We start from the raw sequence: 18,414 nt of genomic DNA on the forward strand, positions 1-18,414 counted from the left end.
AAGCCATCTCCATGGCCCCCAAGAGGCACCATCCCCAGCAATCCCAGTGATCTTCAGGCCGCCCATCGACTTAAAGAATCTGCTGCTAACGTCTTGGTGCCAGATACCACAGCACACCTTCAGAGGTCTTGTGGAGTCCATGCCTCCAAAAGTTCTTTTGGCTGCACAAGGGGGACCTGCACAAGTACACTATTAGACAAGTGGTTTTAATGTTATGGCTGATTTTTTATATATATGGAAGAGCATGTAAGATTGTTTTTATTGTGGAACACAGCTACATTCTATTGTACTATTATATTTTAGATTATAATAGTATTATAAAGGCTAGTGGTGTTTTGCCCAATTCATGCTATGCTTTACATTATTTGATGTTTTTTCCTTATCTTGATCATATTTGTCATAGCCTAATGGATTGGCTGGCTGCCATTTGGAGAGGAAAAACGCACTGTGCTTTTAAGTATATGTGACTTAACTTGGGGCGTTGACAGCATCCATTTAGGTCTGTTCCCTTTTTTCCTGCCATGGGTTTAATACAGCTAATACACCTATTGACGTCATGGCATGGAGAAATAGCTGTTTACTGTAAACCGTTCAATTAGCACACACGTCTAAAACGATATTTTTATAGCTCTGTTTTGCTTTGTGGTATTTCAGCAAAAAAGCTTATACATATTCGTGCAGATTCTCACTTAGTTGTATGAAATGTTGCATTATTGCCATTTTTATCCTATCTAAATTTGTGCCCCTACTGATTTAATGAGCCAGATATGTAAGATGTATGTAGGAAAGGTACAGAAAGTTTGTGCATGGTTATAAATTGACTGTCTGTTTTTTAGGCTCTGCTTTTCAGTAATTGAGGCATGAGGGGATACAATATCTCCTTATTAGCTGAAAGCAATGGGGTGGGCAGGAGCAGGACAGTAATATGAAATGAGTCACTCCTACTATGAGGGCACAGAGGTTAATTAACAAAGCATCTTACTGGAGCGGGGCCATTTGGACTGTGTGAAATATGGATATGAAAAGAACACTTGGAGAAATGCCATAAGACCAGCTGAGGACAACATACCAGGAATCTTGGATCAGTACTTTTAATTCCTTGCAATTCATTCATGTGATATGAATAGGATGATAGTCATAACTCATGTCAGGTTTTCTCCAATTTGCTTCTCAACTAAGTTCACACGAAGAATCCAATATGAATCTTGTTCTCAAGCACATGTGAACAATTTCTGCAAAGCAAAGATGTCTTCAACAAACACTAAAATAAATAAAATATGAATATAAATATCAGTCAACAGTAATAAACTAAAGCAGATAAGTGTTTTTTGTGAATGCTTAAAGTCTTTAAAGCTACATCGGTTCTCTCAGGTTCTCTGTCGTAGTTTTCTAAAGAAATCAGCTGTAAGTTTTTGTTGCAAGTTGGAGAACCTGACACAGTTCTTCTGTTTCTGCAGTAAAACAAGAACAGCCTCCATTATGGGTTTAAAAGTGCTCCATTACTGATGATCTTACTTTATTTAACCTCATACTAAAAGAAATTATTTTAAATGAATATTTGAAAATTTTAAATGTACTGTTTTCTACTAACATGGTAATGCAGAAAATAAAATATAAAATAAAATATACATCTACATCTTTGTGAAGTACTGCATAAGTTTGTTAACTTGTTAACTGTTATTACTATCATCATCAGCATCATCATCCTCATCACCAGCATCATCATCATCATCATCTTTTTCTTCTTCCTTCTTTGAACAAACAAATAAATAAATGTGAAGGAATTGATATGTAGGTAAACAGTATGTGCTCATGCGTGGAAAAGTAACAGCAGTGAAAAAGTAACTTGTTAATTAGCTCCAGCTGACTATTGAGAATAAAGAGAATAATGACAGGCCGTTCTCGTGGGCTTTGTGCGAGATGGCTGCTGTCATCGTAAAATGCTCAGATGGCCTAATAAGCAAAAATAACACACAGAGCATTGAGCATAGTCTTGTTCCTTAGGGATCAATAGACACACTCTGTTGCTGTTCCTGTGTTCTTATGAATCCAGTTATTTCTGATTTATAGTTATTTGGTCTTTGTGTTTACGTATTTCCACATCACTGCTTAGCTCATTTGGGAGTGAGGCTAGGATAAACCTGTCCTCCTATAAGCCAGACTTTTGGTTTTCTAATCACACTCTATTCATCTTTTAATTCATTCACAGCTTTACATGTTTTATAAATTTAAGCATGAACACTTGTATTAAGATCATTTTGTAGGAAATCTGAGTAAAAGGGAGTGGTGCAGTACACTGTGTGTGAGAGTTGGGCAGTATGATGCAAACCATCACTTAAAAAACAAACAAACCAAATCTTATGTATCTAAAATACATTTTAATCTTGCTCAGATTCACATTTGTTACAATTTTGTCATTATCATTGATTGCAACTCCCTCTTTCTGCATTAGACATTCTGTACAATAGCGGCATGTAAAGTGGATTTACATCAAGGCACGAGACACGTCCATAAGTCAGGGAAGCCTTTTTAAAGGCACTGCTTTAATTTCATCCCCACAATACTGCGACGTGCAGCAGAGGAACATGGGCCACAGCGTACTGTACACACGATGTGCTCTCTGTTGACAATAAAGAATGAACAATCATTCTCATCACTCTCCCTCCATTTTTTTTAAAATGGATTGGAAAATGAGCATAACCACTTTTAAATGGATGCTAATGTTTTCTTGCTTTTTTAACCTTTTCTTTCTTTTTTTTTTAGAGAGCCAAACAATAACAGTTTGAGAATGGGCTGTTGGGTTTTACAGATCAATGCAGTCAACAGGAATCCATTCAGATGATGAGTGAAATGATGTCCATTCCCAGGGATCTCAATGCACATGTTGATTTTTTTTCTTTTCTCTCTTGATCATGGCATGGCAGAGAGCTGTAAATGTATAGCCTGGTGACCTGGCAAAATAGAATGACCAATTTTCAAGCAATTTTATTTAGCATCATTTTACAGTATGCTGAGAGTATGATATCTTTGTCATTTCTATGGTGGGAATTTACAATCAGTGCTTGATACATATGAAAGTTGAGGTTTGACCATTTACAGGTATAACCTTTATAATAGGTAAACCATTAACATTATACTATGAGGTTGTATTTTGTTCTACACAATATTTTGCTAAACATGACAGAAAATGTGCTACACAATTTTAAAAATAGTACTAATTATTAAAAAAAAAAAATTAGAAAATCAAAGAAATTTCAAAGAAACTATTTTTTCATCATTTACATCATTAAAAAAGTTTTAAAAATTCTAGTGATTTTGCTAACTAAATAATTTCACATATATATATAACAAAAACCATGATACTGAGTTGATGCTGAGTTGAATCCACCCATATTCTGCAAATTACATGTGAGTTCTAAATATAATGCATATGAAATAACTGTGAATTTGAAAAAGGTGAAAAAGGTTTCTTACCATATTGCTAAGACATTGTCTACTCTTGACTAAGTCTCCTTCGCCGGCCAAACGCATGCGATCCAACGTTGGTTGGGACAAACTTGCTGCTTCCGATTCCTCCTGAGCGGTTCAGGAAATCTGCCAAGCGATGGGTCACACATGTGGCTGTGTTACAGGCTCGCTTCTGTGCTGTAACGCTGAAGGAAAAAAAACAAGAAGAAGAACATGAACATGTCTAAATGCAAACAAATTAAAAATTATTCTGGAAAATGTGGGTAATCATGATAATGTTGGTATCTTACCTATAGTCTTTTAGACTAGGTTTAACATGACATTTGACAAAATATGGCATTTTTTGGTTATTTCTGGATCAATAAGCAAATAGACAGGCTTCTTTTGTAAAAATATGTTTATTCAGGTCAAACTTGAGGCTGTTTGTCAATGAGAGTTGCCCAAGTAGAAACAGATAAGTAAGACATTAAGAAAGAAAGGCATTAATGTATTCTGTCTCTGCCAATGAAGATTAAAAAAGGACAAATGAGGAAATCAAGTCAGACAAGCAAAACGAAATCCACATGCATTGACACTCAAATATCAGAACCAAGGCAGACAGCTGTTTAGATGAGATCGGTCGGTTCTCTGTACACATGCTCAGCGCTGCGCTTCTTTCCTGGGGTTCCTGCTCCTACGTTGGTGCGTGGGTATGTCTGCAGCTTGTGCAGTTCCTGTGAAAGCTTTCCCAGGACACAGGTGCTCAGGTTGGAGCAGCGCTTGGACATGGGTCTGCCCATGCTGTTGGAGAAGAGATCATACACACAGCTCACAGTAACAGAACAGAGCATGCAAAACGCATTTCAGTTTTATTCTACAATGAAGAGCCAGATGCATATCAAACTAAACATGCCTCCTTCCTAAGTGGAATTACTTCATGCTCACACTCACTGTTATGATCAACAAGTTTTTATAGACTTCTGGCTAATTTGGCTTTATCACAGCAACGGACAAATCATGCACAATGTTATCTCCTGTATTTCTGGAGATCATGCTGTCCTCTCGATTGCATGCTTTGCAGGCAATGTTGCACAAAGTCCTCAGGAATAAATCAAACTTCATGCAAAAAACTGGAGATTGGCAGAGAACTTGTTGCACGAATTTGTTCCATTTCATTATGTAAATGAGTACAGGTCTTTTCTGGACATACCTCCATCGTAAAAAGCTTTGCATCCATTAGCTTATAACTACAGGGCATTTGCTCTCATGATGAAGCCTTTTAGATTCACTGATTCACTTCTTTAAAAAAAGAGAAAATAAGTGCACCATCCTTCAAATTATCTGTATCATTGTTATCTTAGTTTTGGATTTCTTTTAATCATTACAACATGTACCTGTTCTCCTCAGTCTCCTGATGATCAAGGTCTTCTGCAGTCATCTGCACAAACTCTTTGATAAACGCATTTAGCAACCGCCTCGCCTCATAGTCAGAGAGCATGGCTTCGTCTGGCGAGGGCTCCAGAGCAGGCCTGAAAACAAGATGGAAAAAATCAAGAGTGGAAAAGCAAAACTTTAGATAATGCAGAAAGTGAGTGAGTGAGAGAGAGAGAGAGAGAGAGAGGTTTCTGCTTGAGTCTGATCATAATCAAAAACAATCTGCTAAAAGTGTGCCACTTAAAAGCTGTCCTGTTGCCAAGTTTGGATTTATCGCACGATCAATACTGTCGTAAGCAGATTGAGTTTGGCCCGAATTCATCTGATGTAATCAGAACACTGATCCCCCCCCCACCGCATCCCCTCACCCCACCCTAATAGTATATATATATATATATATATATATACATATATATATATATATGAGAGTTGTTTATCATTTAGAGTTTTTTATTTAGCTGAACTACGTTCTTTAAAGATAATCTTCTATATCAAAATATTTACATCTTACAGTGTCATATGAAATGTCTCACCTGGACGGTGCTGCATTTGAGCTGTACATCTGACAGATAATCAAAGCGTAGGCAACGAAGAAAGCAGAGATCTTCAGCATAACCATGGTGCACTGTAGCAAGGAATGAAGCTTTTCTGTCAAAAAAAAATTACATTTTATAATTTCCTTGTCATCATTAAAAATATTATCACTCTTTCTTTTTATGAAAACTGTTAATCATTCACTGATTTCCACTTCCTAATGTACATCAAAACTGACCATTGTAAGTCACAGCAGCTTTTCAAAATGCTCTCAATATCTGCTCAAGTGTGTTAAGTCTGCTGAGATGTTGTGCTGGCATCTGGCTGTGAGTAAAGTATTAGAGATATTAGCCAGATTAGAAAGCTCCTGTGGGACCCTGTGCATTAGTGTAATGAGCTGCTAGTCTACAGAAGCCTTCCAAGTCTCCTTTAAAATCCACTGAGCTTGCTTCTTTTTCTCCACTGCTGCATGCTCAGTAAAGCATATAAACCACCCTAGCTTTCATTTTAATATATAAAATGATAGCATTCAGCTTCAGAATCCATTCTGAAAATATGTGCACTTGTCATTTTAGTGGTAGAAAGTAGCCTTAATTACCTACCTGGTAATGTTACAGCTCGCTGAATGTAGAAAATGGTTGATGGTTGCAAATCGAAGGGTTAATTCAAGTTGATGAGATTTAGAGTCTGTTGCATTCAGCTGCAAGACGGCTGCCTATATACCCACCATTAGGCTCCCACTATTGACAATGTGGGTGTTTAATGAGCTTCCGACAGCCAATCAGAGACTGTCCTGATTCAGGATGTGGCCAATCCCGTGAGACTTCATTCTGGAAAGTGATAAAGGGAATGGCGCATACAATGACGTCATTCTTTGATCACAAATTGCCCCATTCACAAAAATTCACTAGTGATCAGCAATGTTCTGCATCACTGGAAATTATTAAGAAGAATATATAATCTGTACTTCTAGATATAATCAGCATGCCAAAAATGTTATTGTAATAAAAGCAGTTCTTTTTTTTCTTGTTGTCTTGCATTTATTCCTGCATTGTGCTTCCTCAGAAATTGATCAAGCCTAAAATTAACTAGCAAGGATTTTCAGTTTTGAAAAATTGTGGGAAATTATTCATTTTTCATAATTTAAAAAAATATTTAATCAATTAATTTTACAATTGCCTTATTGGCTGAGGGTAAAATGAACAGTGCGTTTTTTGTGTGCGCAAATCTTTCAGTTTTTACGTTCAATTCCTAACTTTTAAGAATGCCTACATTAACCCTAACCCATCATTAATTATGTGAGATAGAAACTACTGAATAAAAGTTTGCATTGACCTACTAATAGTGATGATGGAACTGCAGTAACAATTTCCTATAACAATGTATGCAATCGATCAGCATTCTTCACTTCCTTATTCGTGATATGACCCTTAGTGGAAATCAAAGATGAGGCTGACATTAATGAGCCTTGTCTCTTGGGCCTGGTTAAAACAACAGTTTTCCTTTGAGCATCATCCAACTCTCCTCTTCATTATTAGCTAAGACTTCATAAAGCATCACCACAGACAGGCTGCGTTTGCGTCACATAGAAACCCCATTAGCACAGACAAGCCTTTTAGTGCTATCAAACTTCAAGCGGCACTGATGACCAAAGGCGTAAATCAGTGAGACATGTCAGCAGTGGGGACTCCGTCTAAGCCTGGTTACAAACACAAAGCTGTGTTCTCAAATGGCCTCTTCAGTCTAATGAATCACCACAAGTGCACTAAGACATAGTGTGTCCATAGATCACTACCAGAAGTTTCCATCTCCTGCATCAAACTTTTTGAGTCAATATGGTAACCTTTCCAATCCAGCCATGTCATGGAGAACCCACCCTTGTGTAAGATATTTCAAGTGACAGATAGTCATTTGTTAGACAAAGATGTTATCCTGGATTCATTGCTTCTCCACATCAGAGTTTTCCACAGCCATGGGATGTCTGATATTATCTGATGGGCTAAAAATAATAATGTTTCACCCAAATACAATTAAATATCTTTAAATTTGCAGGTCTGTGTCAGTCACATAAATGAACTGTTTGAGCACCTGTAGGCTGGAAAGAACCGGAATTAAACTTAATGCTGTAAAGGCTTTAAGAGGGAAAGCAAACACAATTCATAACACTCAGTGAGACAGAGCCCTGCATTAAGAGAAGAGAGAGCTTACACAGTCCATCTTCAAACATTAAGGAAATGAGATTTAATCATTGAATGTTGGCCATCAATCAGTGAGCACATGCTGGAGACTTCCCAATCTCATCTGTGTGCTTAACTGGTCACATGGCCTCCTTTTACATAGGAGCCATTAAACACCAATGGGATGTAGTGAAGCACCTTGCCATGATACGCCTGCTTATTGAAAATGGGCAAGCAAAAATTGCTGATTAGGGTATAAGGAATTCCTTATATCCATTTTTTAAAATTAACTATCATTTAGAAATTAACAGATTTTCACATTTTGATATATCAATTTATTTAATTAAACTTTCAGACATACAGTATAATGCTGTTACCAAAGCACTATTTTCACATTATTATAGCTTTAGCAGCTAAAAAAAATTATCATGCATATCCAAAGAACTTTTTTTATAGTATTTAATTCTCTAATAAATTCCCAGTTTATTATTACATAAAATGTAATAGGGATTACAGAAATCTAAGTATTTCTAAAATGGAGCACTATAAGATTAGACGCTTGTAGCTGAGCTATTCTGACAAAAAAATTATAATAATAAAATACAGCTGTTAATACAAACAAGTGATAATTAGGGATTACTGTGTTCAATAATGAGCATTAAAAGTGTAAACTACAACCAGATAAAAGCCTACCAGAAGTGCTTACAACAGTTTTTTTTTTTTTTTTTTTTTAAATCAATAGTATACTTTCTAAAAGGAAAGGTTCCACTATGAACCTTTGTGGTTTCTTTTTGGAATTATAGTTCGTTTAGGAACCATTCGTGTTTTGAGGACCGTTGCAACAAGGTTCCTGACAGAAAAAGCCCTAATGTTCTTTCAGATTGTCTCTCTAGGAGAACCTTTAAAACTGGCCTGCAAAACATGAATGGTTCCTAAAAGAACCTTATTTCAACAGTGGGGCCTTCATTTTTCAGATCTGAGACAAAAAAAAGGTTGTTGTTGAAGCATTTATTTTTCTTTTAAAGTTTTGTTTGGTATAACCTTACAAATATCATAGAAACAAATAACCTAGAAACTGAATTCACAATCCATTCTTTCTGATCTCTACCACGAAAAAAAAAAATTAAATTAAATTAGGCTATAATAAATTTCTTGCAGTGTATAAATTGGTGAGTATGTTTTAAGGAATTCTGGTGATGTGCAGTGAAACTTTTAAATGATCTTAAATTTAAATTGATGCCAAAGTGAAAAATCATGAGATCAAAGTTTGTCTACCTGTAGAGGATAAATATGTTTGCCTCTCGGATAAGGTCTTAAGTACCAGGACTATCAGAACTTTTTTGCCCAAATTTGTCTCCTGTGCTCAAGACAACTCATGTCAGGGTCACATTGTATACTGACGTTTTTTCTTGCACTTTTATCGCCTTATCTTTACTTTTCCTGAGTAAACGGACCTGTGACTAATCGATAGTGATCAATAGTGGCTAACGATAAGGATCAGGACCGATCTCTTGGCCAATCTTGGACCTTCAGAGGCGGAGGATCTGCACCATGTCCCCGCTGCACGCCGCGACTCCGACACAAGCGCTAACTTTACAAACGGAGACGTCGCGGCCGATCACTGATTGAGAAATGAAATCGATGAACAGCTCGTTATCGCTGCTGACTTTGTCTTACGGCAAGACGGTGTTCTACTTGTGTACTTTACTCTGCAGCTGCTTGACTTTCCTGGTGATCCGGCAGCTGTTGCGGCAGCGGAGACCGCGCGGCTTCCCCCCGGGACCGGCCGCCCTGCCGGTGATCGGTAACATCCTGTCTCTCGCCACCGAGCCGCACGTCTACATGAAGAAGCAAAGCGAGATCTACGGCCAGGTAAATCTCACAGCCCCCGTTTCCCCTGCGGAGAACTCTGTCTCTTCTTTAAATGCGCGGACTCTTTTCATCCCGCGTGAAAATGAGCCAAAAATATACATATATACATAGAAACGGAAAGATAAGACACAAGACCTTCAGCCACAAAGTTAGAGATAAAAACTTGGGTGTCTGAGATGAGTTGCAGGGCATTTTTTTTAATCCATTACATGGCCATGTAGCTTATTATATCACTGTAAGAACAAAAGCCTCCTGGAAGATCTTCTTGCTGTCTCACCCGTAAAAACGTGTCTCCAGGACTCTTGTTACAAGAATTCTTGAAACTTTAATTTATCTTAAAAAAAAAAAAAAAAAAACTTCACTAGGAAATAGGGTAGAGTACACATGAACTCCAGAAACTAGGTTAGACACAAAGTTCAGTATCTTTGATGAGAGCATTTTTCCTTCCTTATAGTTTCATTTTTAAATGGTTAAAAAAGCACTGGTTGATGGTAGAAAATATAAAAATGTATGTCAACCTTCACATGCATAATTTATTAAAACATTGATATAAAAAACGACATTAAGCCAGGTTATGTTTAGACAGCTGTTTTCCCATGCACTTTTTTACTTTCTGTTATTGGTTAAGGCTTTAAGCATGACTACAATCAAAAGTCCCGCATAATGGGAGGTTAACGGCACACGAAAGCTAATACTGGCAGCTACTTCATTCTCCACATTTACCACCCGGAGCCATGCTGAGTCAGCATAATGAATTAAAGAGGAACTTCCTGAACTGTAGCCGTCACGTTGGAATGCAGCTGACCTGTAGACCTGACACATTTCCATTAGGGGGGAAAAACTGGCAAACTAAAAGTCTAAGTATCACTGAATTAATTAAGTGCTTTAACTTCATCAATCTCCAGATCTTTAGTCTCGACTTGGGAGGAATATCAACTGTCATTCTAAACGGCTATGACGTCATCAAAGAATGTCTGTATCACCAGAATGAGGTGTTTGCAGATAGGCCATCTCTACCTTTATTCCAGAAAATGACCAAAATGGGAGGTATGATGTATTTTCTTCTACCACACAGAAAAAAAAATCTTTCATTGCCTGCACAAATTGTTCAAACAAATTCCAGAACTAGCACTGAATAGAGAGAGTTATACCATATACATACTCATCATAGTTATTGCAAAGCATGTTATGGCAGCATGAATGGTCTGTAATATCTGTCATTGGCTTGTAAGTTCTTCACTGAACTTTTGCATACAGACAGAAAGGGCGGTGAGGAGACTGGATTAGTGGTGTGAGGCAGGCCAAAAGTATTATGTAAACAAGTTATCAGAATATCAGTTGAAGTGATTGAGAAAAAATTATTGTACTTTTTTGTATTTCCATAAAATTCACTATTTTCTCATCCTGTGCATATGACTGCTGGAGAGTGAGTGCATAACTGAGCTTTGCCTTCAGAGTTTCAACATACTGAATTATTTATCTTTAAAACAGAAATGGGCCAAGGCTGCAGTTTGACACACAGCTCCAGGAATATTCTGACACTGACCAATGGATTTGCTTTAGAGCAGGCAATTTTTCAAAGAAAGCTTACTTCTCATTAATTCACTTTCCAGGACTTCTCAACTGCAAATATGGTCGTGGATGGATTGAACACCGCAAGCTGGCTGTTAACAGCTTCCGCTATTTTGGCAGTGGACAAATGATGTTTCAGAGGATATCTGAAGAGTGCATGTTCTTTGTAGATGCCATAGACAAGCACAAGGGAAAACCTTTTAACCCCAAACACCTGGTTACGAATGCAGTCTCCAATGTTACCAACGTTGTAATATTTGGACAGCGATTCACCTATGATGACCTGGACTTCCAGCACATGATTGAAATCTTCAGTGAGAATGTGGAGCTGGCTGCTAGTGCCTGGGCCTTCCTCTACAATGCCTTCCCCTGGCTTGAATACCTGCCGTTTGGGAAGCACCAGAGGCTCTTTCGCAATGCTGATGAGGTGTATGACTTTCTGCTACAGATAATCGAGCGCTTTTCACAGGGGAGAGTGCGGCAACTGCCAAGACATTACATCGATACCTATTTGGACGAAATGGAACAGAGTGCTAGGGACAAAAACATGTCCTTCTCCAGAGAGAACCTGATCTTCTCAGTAGGAGAACTTATTATTGCAGGCACAGAGACCACTACTAATACCCTGCGTTGGGCCATGCTCTACCTGGCTCTCTACCCCAGTATACAAGGTAGGTTCACTGCTCAATTTGCCTTTGCTTTCTTAAAGTGAACTGTTATAATTTTCAAAGAATTTACAATATCTGGCTTCTTCTGTGGTCAGATAAGGTTCACAAGGAGATTGACTCCATCTTAAATGGCAAGTTACCAACTCTGGAAGACAAGCAGAAGATGCCTTATGTGGAAGCAGTGTTGCATGAAATCCTGCGGTTCTGCAACATTGTTCCTCTTGGCATCTTCCGGGCCACTTCTCAGGATGCTGTCGTGAGAGGATACACCATCCCCCAGGGGACCATGGTCATCACCAACCTGTATTCTGTGCACTTTGATGAGAAATACTGGAGCAACCCTGCTGTCTTCTGCCCTGAAAGGTTTCTGGACAAAAATGGGAACTTCATCAAACGGGAGGCCTTTCTTCCTTTTTCAGTGGGTAAGTATTTTTGTCAACAATCAAAATTGTATGAAAATTGATCTAAGCCCTGGAAGGTCATACATGAAGTTTTGCATACGCAGACACCACCCTCAACCAATGGTGTTATGAGAATCAGGGCTTCAGTTCTAGGTGGCGTCTGGCTTAAGCTAGACAACCAGGCCCCTAAATGCAGAGAGTTATGCTAGGAGTTACTGAATATAGATGATGTGTGGGTGAGAACAGGAACAAAAGAAAGATGGAAATTTCAAGGAAGTTAACTAGGAAGGAGATTGATTTCAGGCATGGACTTTATTATTTCATAACTCATTTTCATCTTTACATGGCTAATATGTCTTATGTTCTTTAGGCAGACGCCAATGTCTTGGTGAGCAGCTGGCCAGAATGGAGATGTTCCTCTTTTTTACCACGTTGCTCCAGAGGTTTCGCCTGCAGTTTCCCAAAGGCTACATTCCAAGCATCACTCCTAAACTTGGCATGACTCTGCAGCCACAGCCTTATACCATATGTGCTATCAGGAGACAACAATAAATAAAAACAATAAAACAATAAAACTTCATCTGTTCGCCAAAGGCAGATATTCTCTCACCTCAGGGGATCTTATTGAGAAGCTCAACCAACCAGCTTAGATTTCTTGCTCTGAATTCTGTCATCTTTGGCAGAAAGCACTGAACTCTGGTACTGACTGTGCAGAATTCTTTGAACATGTCTGCTATATGGCTTCACAAAGCTCATGCAGAGAGTGAGCAGTGGATGAGGCCTGGAAATGTATATGCACAACTGGATTCCTTAGTGTGCACATTGTAATGAATAAGAGCTTTAGAACACTGTTGTAAATGAGAGCTGTGTATTTCGTAACTTGAACCGACCAAAAAACTGCACTGTGGTTGTAAATGTAAGGGAAGTCAGGTTATGTCAATAATTTACAGAGTGCACCTTTCAAACAGTTTTGCAGACCTTTTTTTTTTTTTTTTTTTTTTTTTTTTTAACATTCCTCGAAATTGAGAACACACAGTTCTCTCATTTGTGTAGCAGACTGAAAAGGAGCGCAGCTGACTTTCTCAGAATGCTTTGCAAATGCCAATCGCATAACTTTGGCTTGTGTCCATGTAGCAGTGCTGAACTAACGGTCTCTGTTTTATCTAAGGGGAAATAGCCTGCCAGGACGTAGGTGTGCAACTATTTCCATAGGGGTGTCATTGAAACTAACATTGTGATAAACACTTTGTAGGAAGTCAGAGCTTTGTACCAAACCTTGTGCATTTGTTATATTTCATACTGTAAAGATAACTCTGAGAGAACTTCAGCCTATATATGAATAAACAGAAGATAAATCTTTTTGACAGTATTACAATGTCGGGTTCATTTAATGACCAATGTGCTTCAGTTGTTTGTTTTTTTTTTGTCTCCTAGAGCTCTTTGTGACCAAGTTACACATAACCCTAATCTAAGGTGTAAAGATTTTATCCAGCTTCAATCCTGCTGGGGGTTTGGGCATAAGCTTCATTTTACAGCACAACACTCAGGAATTTATTGGAAATTTCATTTCCAAATCTTAGCACTTCATAATTTTTTCTTGCATAGAGGCAGCTTTATTAAATGGGTAACACTGGTGAATTAACAGAATGCTTTTAGTTTTAATTTACATTTCGGTGTGTACCAAGTGTGGCATTGTGTCCAACTTGTAACTGCAATCACAACTGCAGGCACAATGGTGAGATGTAGCAGTTTAATTGCAGACTGGATTTGCCAGGAACGTCTTCATCTAGTACTAGGTCTCAATCTTGTGTTCCAAATTACAAAAAGAGCAGGATGATAGGTATAACTGGCAGCCAGAGAGCACATCTGGTTTTATCCACTCAGGGATGATAAGCAAGTCCAACAAGTTATGAAGCAGGTAGCATCAGGGGCAGGTATACTCTGGGTAAGCTGTCACAGTGATGCTGTCTTCTGGGATGATGTGGATGATCTTGGTTTAGGAGGATACCCTTCTCTTAGGGACTCATCATCCACCCGCTGTCATCTTCCAGGCAGCTCTACCCCAGAGGATGCAGGGAATTTCCTCAGTGAGCGTGTGATAAGTAAACAAAACCATTCCCAGAGAGACGTCCAGCTGCCGATAACGTTGAAGAATTACAGCCAAATTCCACAGCCATGGAAAGGAGGGGAAAGATTAAAATGCTGTGCCTGTGTCTAGGACACACTCGGAACATATTCAGAACACTCATACAAAAACATTTTATAATGTTTATAATGTTCATTCAAAGGAATGACACTGACATTAAAAATATTTTCAGGGATGGTATTCTTTATGGACAGATATAAATAACAGTGTGTGTGTGTGTGGGGGGGTGGGGGGGAATGTGGGGTGAAAAGGCTGAAAGGGATGAAAAGGCTGAAATGGATACATCAGACACTGCTATCTTACTTGCTACATAAAAAGTGTTTCTAAATGTAACGAGGACAAGAAAAAGGTTTGAGGGCATTGCAGTGAAAAAAAAAATATAGAAATGAGGAGAAATATTTAATGGCACAAAGCACTGAAGTGAACAGAAGGCGCTGGATTCCTGGTGATGACAGATGAACAGGAAATAAAGTAAGTAAGGTAGGAAGTAAGGAAGGAAGGAAGAAAAAGAAAAAAAAGAAAGAAAGAACAAATGAACCAGTTGTTTGGTAGCAACCCTCAACTCCCAAAACTAATTAAGGCCAAAGTGTATGACAAAGCGACTGGCAGTGGAAGGGACAGAGAATAAGTGAGAGAGAGAGAGAGAGAGAGAGAGAGGAGAACAGGGAGACGAGGAGGCGTTTGGCACTGCAGCTAGCTGACTCACAGCATCCAGCTTTAGAGGAAAAAAAGGTTCTCAGCAGAGTGGTTACGCACAGAAACACAAAGACAACGCACCCCAAATTATTATTAAAATAATAACATCACACCCAAACATATCCACATCTGTAAATAGTATTAGATTAAAAACTCTGGAAACAGGATGATAATTACAGATTCTTAATGTACAATGTCAGCTGTATGTAGAAAACAGACGCATTCAGTTGATTAATTAAAAAATATATAATATATATTTTATATATATTTATATATGCAGATACTCTTTCTGTGCAGAGATTAAACACTTGTTTGGTAGTAAAATGTGCACATTTATAGTTCATTTCTCTTTTTTTGTTTCTTTTTTCTTTAAATATAGCTTGATGTACACTGCCTACTTGAGAACTTTCCTCTCCAAACAAAATGCAATGAGGAGAGCAGCATGTCAGTCTCCCCTTCCTGTTCTTTATTCTAGTGGAATGCCTAGAGTTCTTGCTTTAGAGAAAAATATATAGAGCTATTAGTATTAAACCTGCCTTATGGTGAAGAATACGAAAATATAAAAAGTGTACAGCTTTTCTTTTTGAGGTGAAACCCTGGATCACTTCAAATTGATTCACTGGCCTGCTTGCATGTTTGGCAAAGATTACTAAAAAAAAATAAAAATAAATAAATAAAAAAAATAAAACAAAAGAAAAAAGTATGTGTCTGCAGTGTGATTTAACAAAAGAAAGTGTATGCTTCAAATAAAATAGGCACTCCACAAAAACAACTTGCCTATTACACACATCAATTTTCATTCATCTCAGACGCTGTTTTGTATCGAAACAGAAAATAATACTTTGGGTTTGGGGGAGCTGATAGTGCTCACTATCTGCAATCTTCTTTTATGTGACTGAACTTCAGCTTCTTCACACCAGAACAAAGCCACAAATGCCCATGTCTTTCCCAACATCTGAACTGAAAATTGACAAGGTGTCTGAAATCACTTCCTTTAAACTTTAAACTGTCCAAACAGGACAATCATTTTGCATGAATCCTGAGAAACCGTGAAGAAAGAAATATATGTGTGTGCACATTTGTGTCATATACAGTCAGGTCCATAAGCATTTGGACGTTATTGTTATTTTTTTAAATGAATGAGTTCAAAATGCAGACTTCCAGCTTTGAGTGACTTTACATCCAAATTGGGTGTAATATATATATATATATATATATACATGGTCCGCCAAAAGTAATTGGACAATTGACTGCTCTGCTGTTCCATGGCCAGATGTTGGTTATTCCCTCATTATTTCACTTACCAGTAAGCAGATAAAAGGTCTAGAGATGATTTCAAGTGCGACATTTGCATTTGGAGTACACCACCTCATCTTGTGGTGTGTACGGCTGTCAGTGGAGCTGCTTCTCTTGAATTTACTAATGTGACTGATGACAAAAGCAGCAGGACAGATACTGAAGCGTACAGGGCGATATTATCTGCTCACATTCAGGCAAATGCTTCAACACTCATTGGACGGAGCTTCACAGTGCAGATGGACAATGGCCTAAAGCGTACTTCAAAAGCAACCCAAAAGTTTTTAAGGCAAAGAAGTGGAATGCTCTGCAATGGCCAAGTCAATCACCTGACCTGAATCAAGCTGAGCTCCATTTCACTTGCTGAAGGTAAAATTGAAGGACAAACGCCCCAAGAACAAACAGGAAGTGAAGAAAGCTGGAGTAAAGAAATGGCAGATCATCACCAGGGAAGAAACCCAGCATCTGGTGATGTCTATGAGTTCCAGACTTCAGTTAGTGATTCACTGCAAAGGATTCATTACCAAGTATTAAAAATGACAATTTAATTTATGTGTTTGTCCAATGACCTTTGGTCCCATAAAAGTGATAGAATTCCTACACCATTGACCCAATCTGGATGTAAATTCCCTCAAATTAAAGTATAATATTATTTAATTTCTGTGGTAGACAGTTAAAATAACAGTAACTTTGTCAATGACCAAATAATTATAGACCTGACACACACATTTTATATATATATATATATATATATATATATATATATATATATATATATATATACACACACATACATACACACACACACATATATATATATGAGAGAGAGAAAAAGTGATTTAAACTTATAAAAAGAAATAAAAGAAGTAAGATCCCTTCATTAGAACAGTGTTTCTTCTCTGTTCTCCATACTTAATGCTTTTAACAGTTTACAAGAGGAAAAACAAATGGCAACTTTGCATTCCTGAGGAGGAAAGAAAAAAAAAACCTCATGAACACACAAAAATGTATAACAAAGGAAACTAAAACTAAAGGCAGGTGAGTAAAAAAAAAAATAAAGCATCCGAAAATGATGCAGAAGTAAATATTCATGGTTTTTTTCAGTCAAAATGTCAGCATTTCCATGTTAAAGTCCTAGTGGCTGAGTTCAATGATACAGTGTTTTCGTGTCGCCAGCATGAGGAGGAAACTGCACGTGTCGTGCTGAGGGTCGGAGTCCATCACCTGGACCACGCAGGGGCACCAAAAAAAAAAAAAAATAATTACACAATAAAGGTTCAGACAGGCACGTTTGATTTATGCTTCTAGAGTATTCCTGACACTGAGCCTGATATAGCCTCAGCCTCATTTGTTTTTAACTGTTCGCTTTGGTAACAAGTGATGACTTGAAAGTCTTCTGCCATTCTGGGTGTTTTTTTTTTTTTTTCACTTTTTTTTTTTTTTTTAAATAATTGTAATAAGTACCTAGAGGAGAGTTAAGAGCTCTGCTTTCAAGGCAGCATCACAGCCAAATAACCATAGAGAGTTTCGTTCATTATTTCATTCTGTCTTTTTTTCAACCCTTTTTCTCATCCTCCATCATTCTCCATGGGGTGAAAGTGCATAGGATGCTCTCACAGTAGTAAGGCCTTTTTTCAGTTTGTTTTTTGTTTTTTTTCCAACACCATGTGAACTGCATTTGCGTCACAGTGATTCATTTCAGTACAGGAGATCTGGCAGAATCTTCTGGTGTCAATTCGGACTGTGTGTCTGTGTTCTGATGCAGGAGAGGAAAGAGCAAAGAGTCAATTGTTTGCTTCAGGCCCCTCCCCTAGTTTTTTCTCAGCCAATCGGCTCAACTCAATCCCCCTCCTGCTGTCGCTCCTCCTCTTCAGCCTCCTCCTCAATGACCTGAATGTCATCTGAGGTTGAGGAGGGAGAAGGAAGGTTCAATGTGTCTGCCTGCTGCTGCTCTTGCTGCTGATGAAGGCCCAGGTCACAGTTCTTCTCCTCTTCCTCGATGATCTGCTTCCACGCCGTGTGGTTTTCAGTCAGGTGCTGCATAATGCTGCAGAACAGACGCTGACGGCTTTTCCTTGGCTCTGCAAAGAGAAACCTAAATAATTAAAAGCTAATAAAGGAATAAAACAGGCCAGTGGTAGGTCTGGTTTAGATTCTGTGTAATTGGAGTG

At 38.1% G+C, this 18,414-nt stretch overlaps 3 protein-coding genes across 4 annotated transcripts in view; 1 reads left to right on the forward strand and 2 right to left on the reverse strand.

Annotated features, from left to right (window-relative positions):
* Positions 1-2,358: 2,358 nt before the first annotated feature.
* calca (calcitonin/calcitonin-related polypeptide, alpha) lies at positions 2,359-6,161 on the reverse strand. 2 transcript variants are annotated; one of them, XM_026930347.3, is made up of 5 exons: positions 6,018-6,161; positions 5,415-5,529; positions 4,842-4,976; positions 3,475-3,653; positions 2,359-2,951 (listed from the first exon to the last, which is right to left on the reverse strand). In XM_026930347.3, the coding sequence occupies exons 2-4, from the start codon at positions 5,498-5,500 to the stop codon at positions 3,494-3,496; spliced, it is 381 nt and encodes a 126-aa protein (XP_026786148.1). In that variant the 5' UTR covers positions 5,501-5,529; positions 6,018-6,161; the 3' UTR covers positions 2,359-2,951; positions 3,475-3,493. The 2 variants fall into 2 exon arrangements, with proteins under 2 accessions (XP_026786148.1, XP_034164394.1); XM_034308503.2 differs by lacking the exons at positions 2,359-2,951; positions 3,475-3,653 and adding an exon at positions 3,848-4,248.
* A 2,716-nt stretch (positions 6,162-8,877) lies between these two features.
* LOC113536444 (vitamin D 25-hydroxylase) lies at positions 8,878-13,456 on the forward strand. The gene is made up of 5 exons (XM_026930346.3): positions 8,878-9,464; positions 10,370-10,511; positions 11,078-11,707; positions 11,800-12,126; positions 12,476-13,456. Exons 1-5 carry the CDS (start codon positions 9,225-9,227, stop codon positions 12,655-12,657), a joined length of 1,521 nt encoding a protein of 506 aa, XP_026786147.1. The 5' UTR covers positions 8,878-9,224; the 3' UTR covers positions 12,658-13,456.
* Positions 13,457-14,359: 903 nt separating this feature from the next.
* pde3b (phosphodiesterase 3B) overlaps positions 14,360-18,414 on the reverse strand; it is a 53,719-nt gene continuing 49,664 nt past the window's right edge. Inside the window, exon 16 of the mRNA XM_026930344.3 lies at positions 14,360-18,324. Coding sequence (XP_026786145.2) covers positions 18,083-18,324 — 242 coding nt within the window. The 3' untranslated portion in view covers positions 14,360-18,082. The remainder of the gene's footprint in view (positions 18,325-18,414) is intronic.

Source organism: Pangasianodon hypophthalmus, chromosome 11 (genome assembly GCF_027358585.1).
Source record: "Pangasianodon hypophthalmus isolate fPanHyp1 chromosome 11, fPanHyp1.pri, whole genome shotgun sequence".
NCBI lineage: Eukaryota > Metazoa > Chordata > Actinopteri > Siluriformes > Pangasiidae > Pangasianodon > Pangasianodon hypophthalmus.

Excerpts from the sequence above, each read along its gene's own strand:
- calca (XM_034308503.2), bottom strand. The coding sequence starts at position 5,500 with ATGGTTATGCTGAAGATCTCTGCTTTCTTCGTTGCCTACGCTTTGATT. Across the intron at positions 4,977-5,414 it reads TCAAATGCAGCACCGTCCAG|GCCTGCTCTGGAGCCCTCGC; the intron begins GTGAGACATTTC and ends TCTTGTTTTCAG. Across the intron at positions 4,249-4,841 it reads CAGGAGACTGAGGAGAACAG|CATGGGCAGACCCATGTCCA; the intron begins GTACATGTTGTA and ends CTTCTCCAACAG.
- LOC113536444 (XM_026930346.3), top strand. The coding sequence starts at position 9,225 with ATGAAATCGATGAACAGCTCGTTATCGCTGCTGACTTTGTCTTACGGC. Across the intron at positions 9,465-10,369 it reads AAAGCGAGATCTACGGCCAG|ATCTTTAGTCTCGACTTGGG; the intron begins GTAAATCTCACA and ends ATCAATCTCCAG. Across the intron at positions 12,127-12,475 it reads CTTTCTTCCTTTTTCAGTGG|GCAGACGCCAATGTCTTGGT; the intron begins GTAAGTATTTTT and ends TATGTTCTTTAG.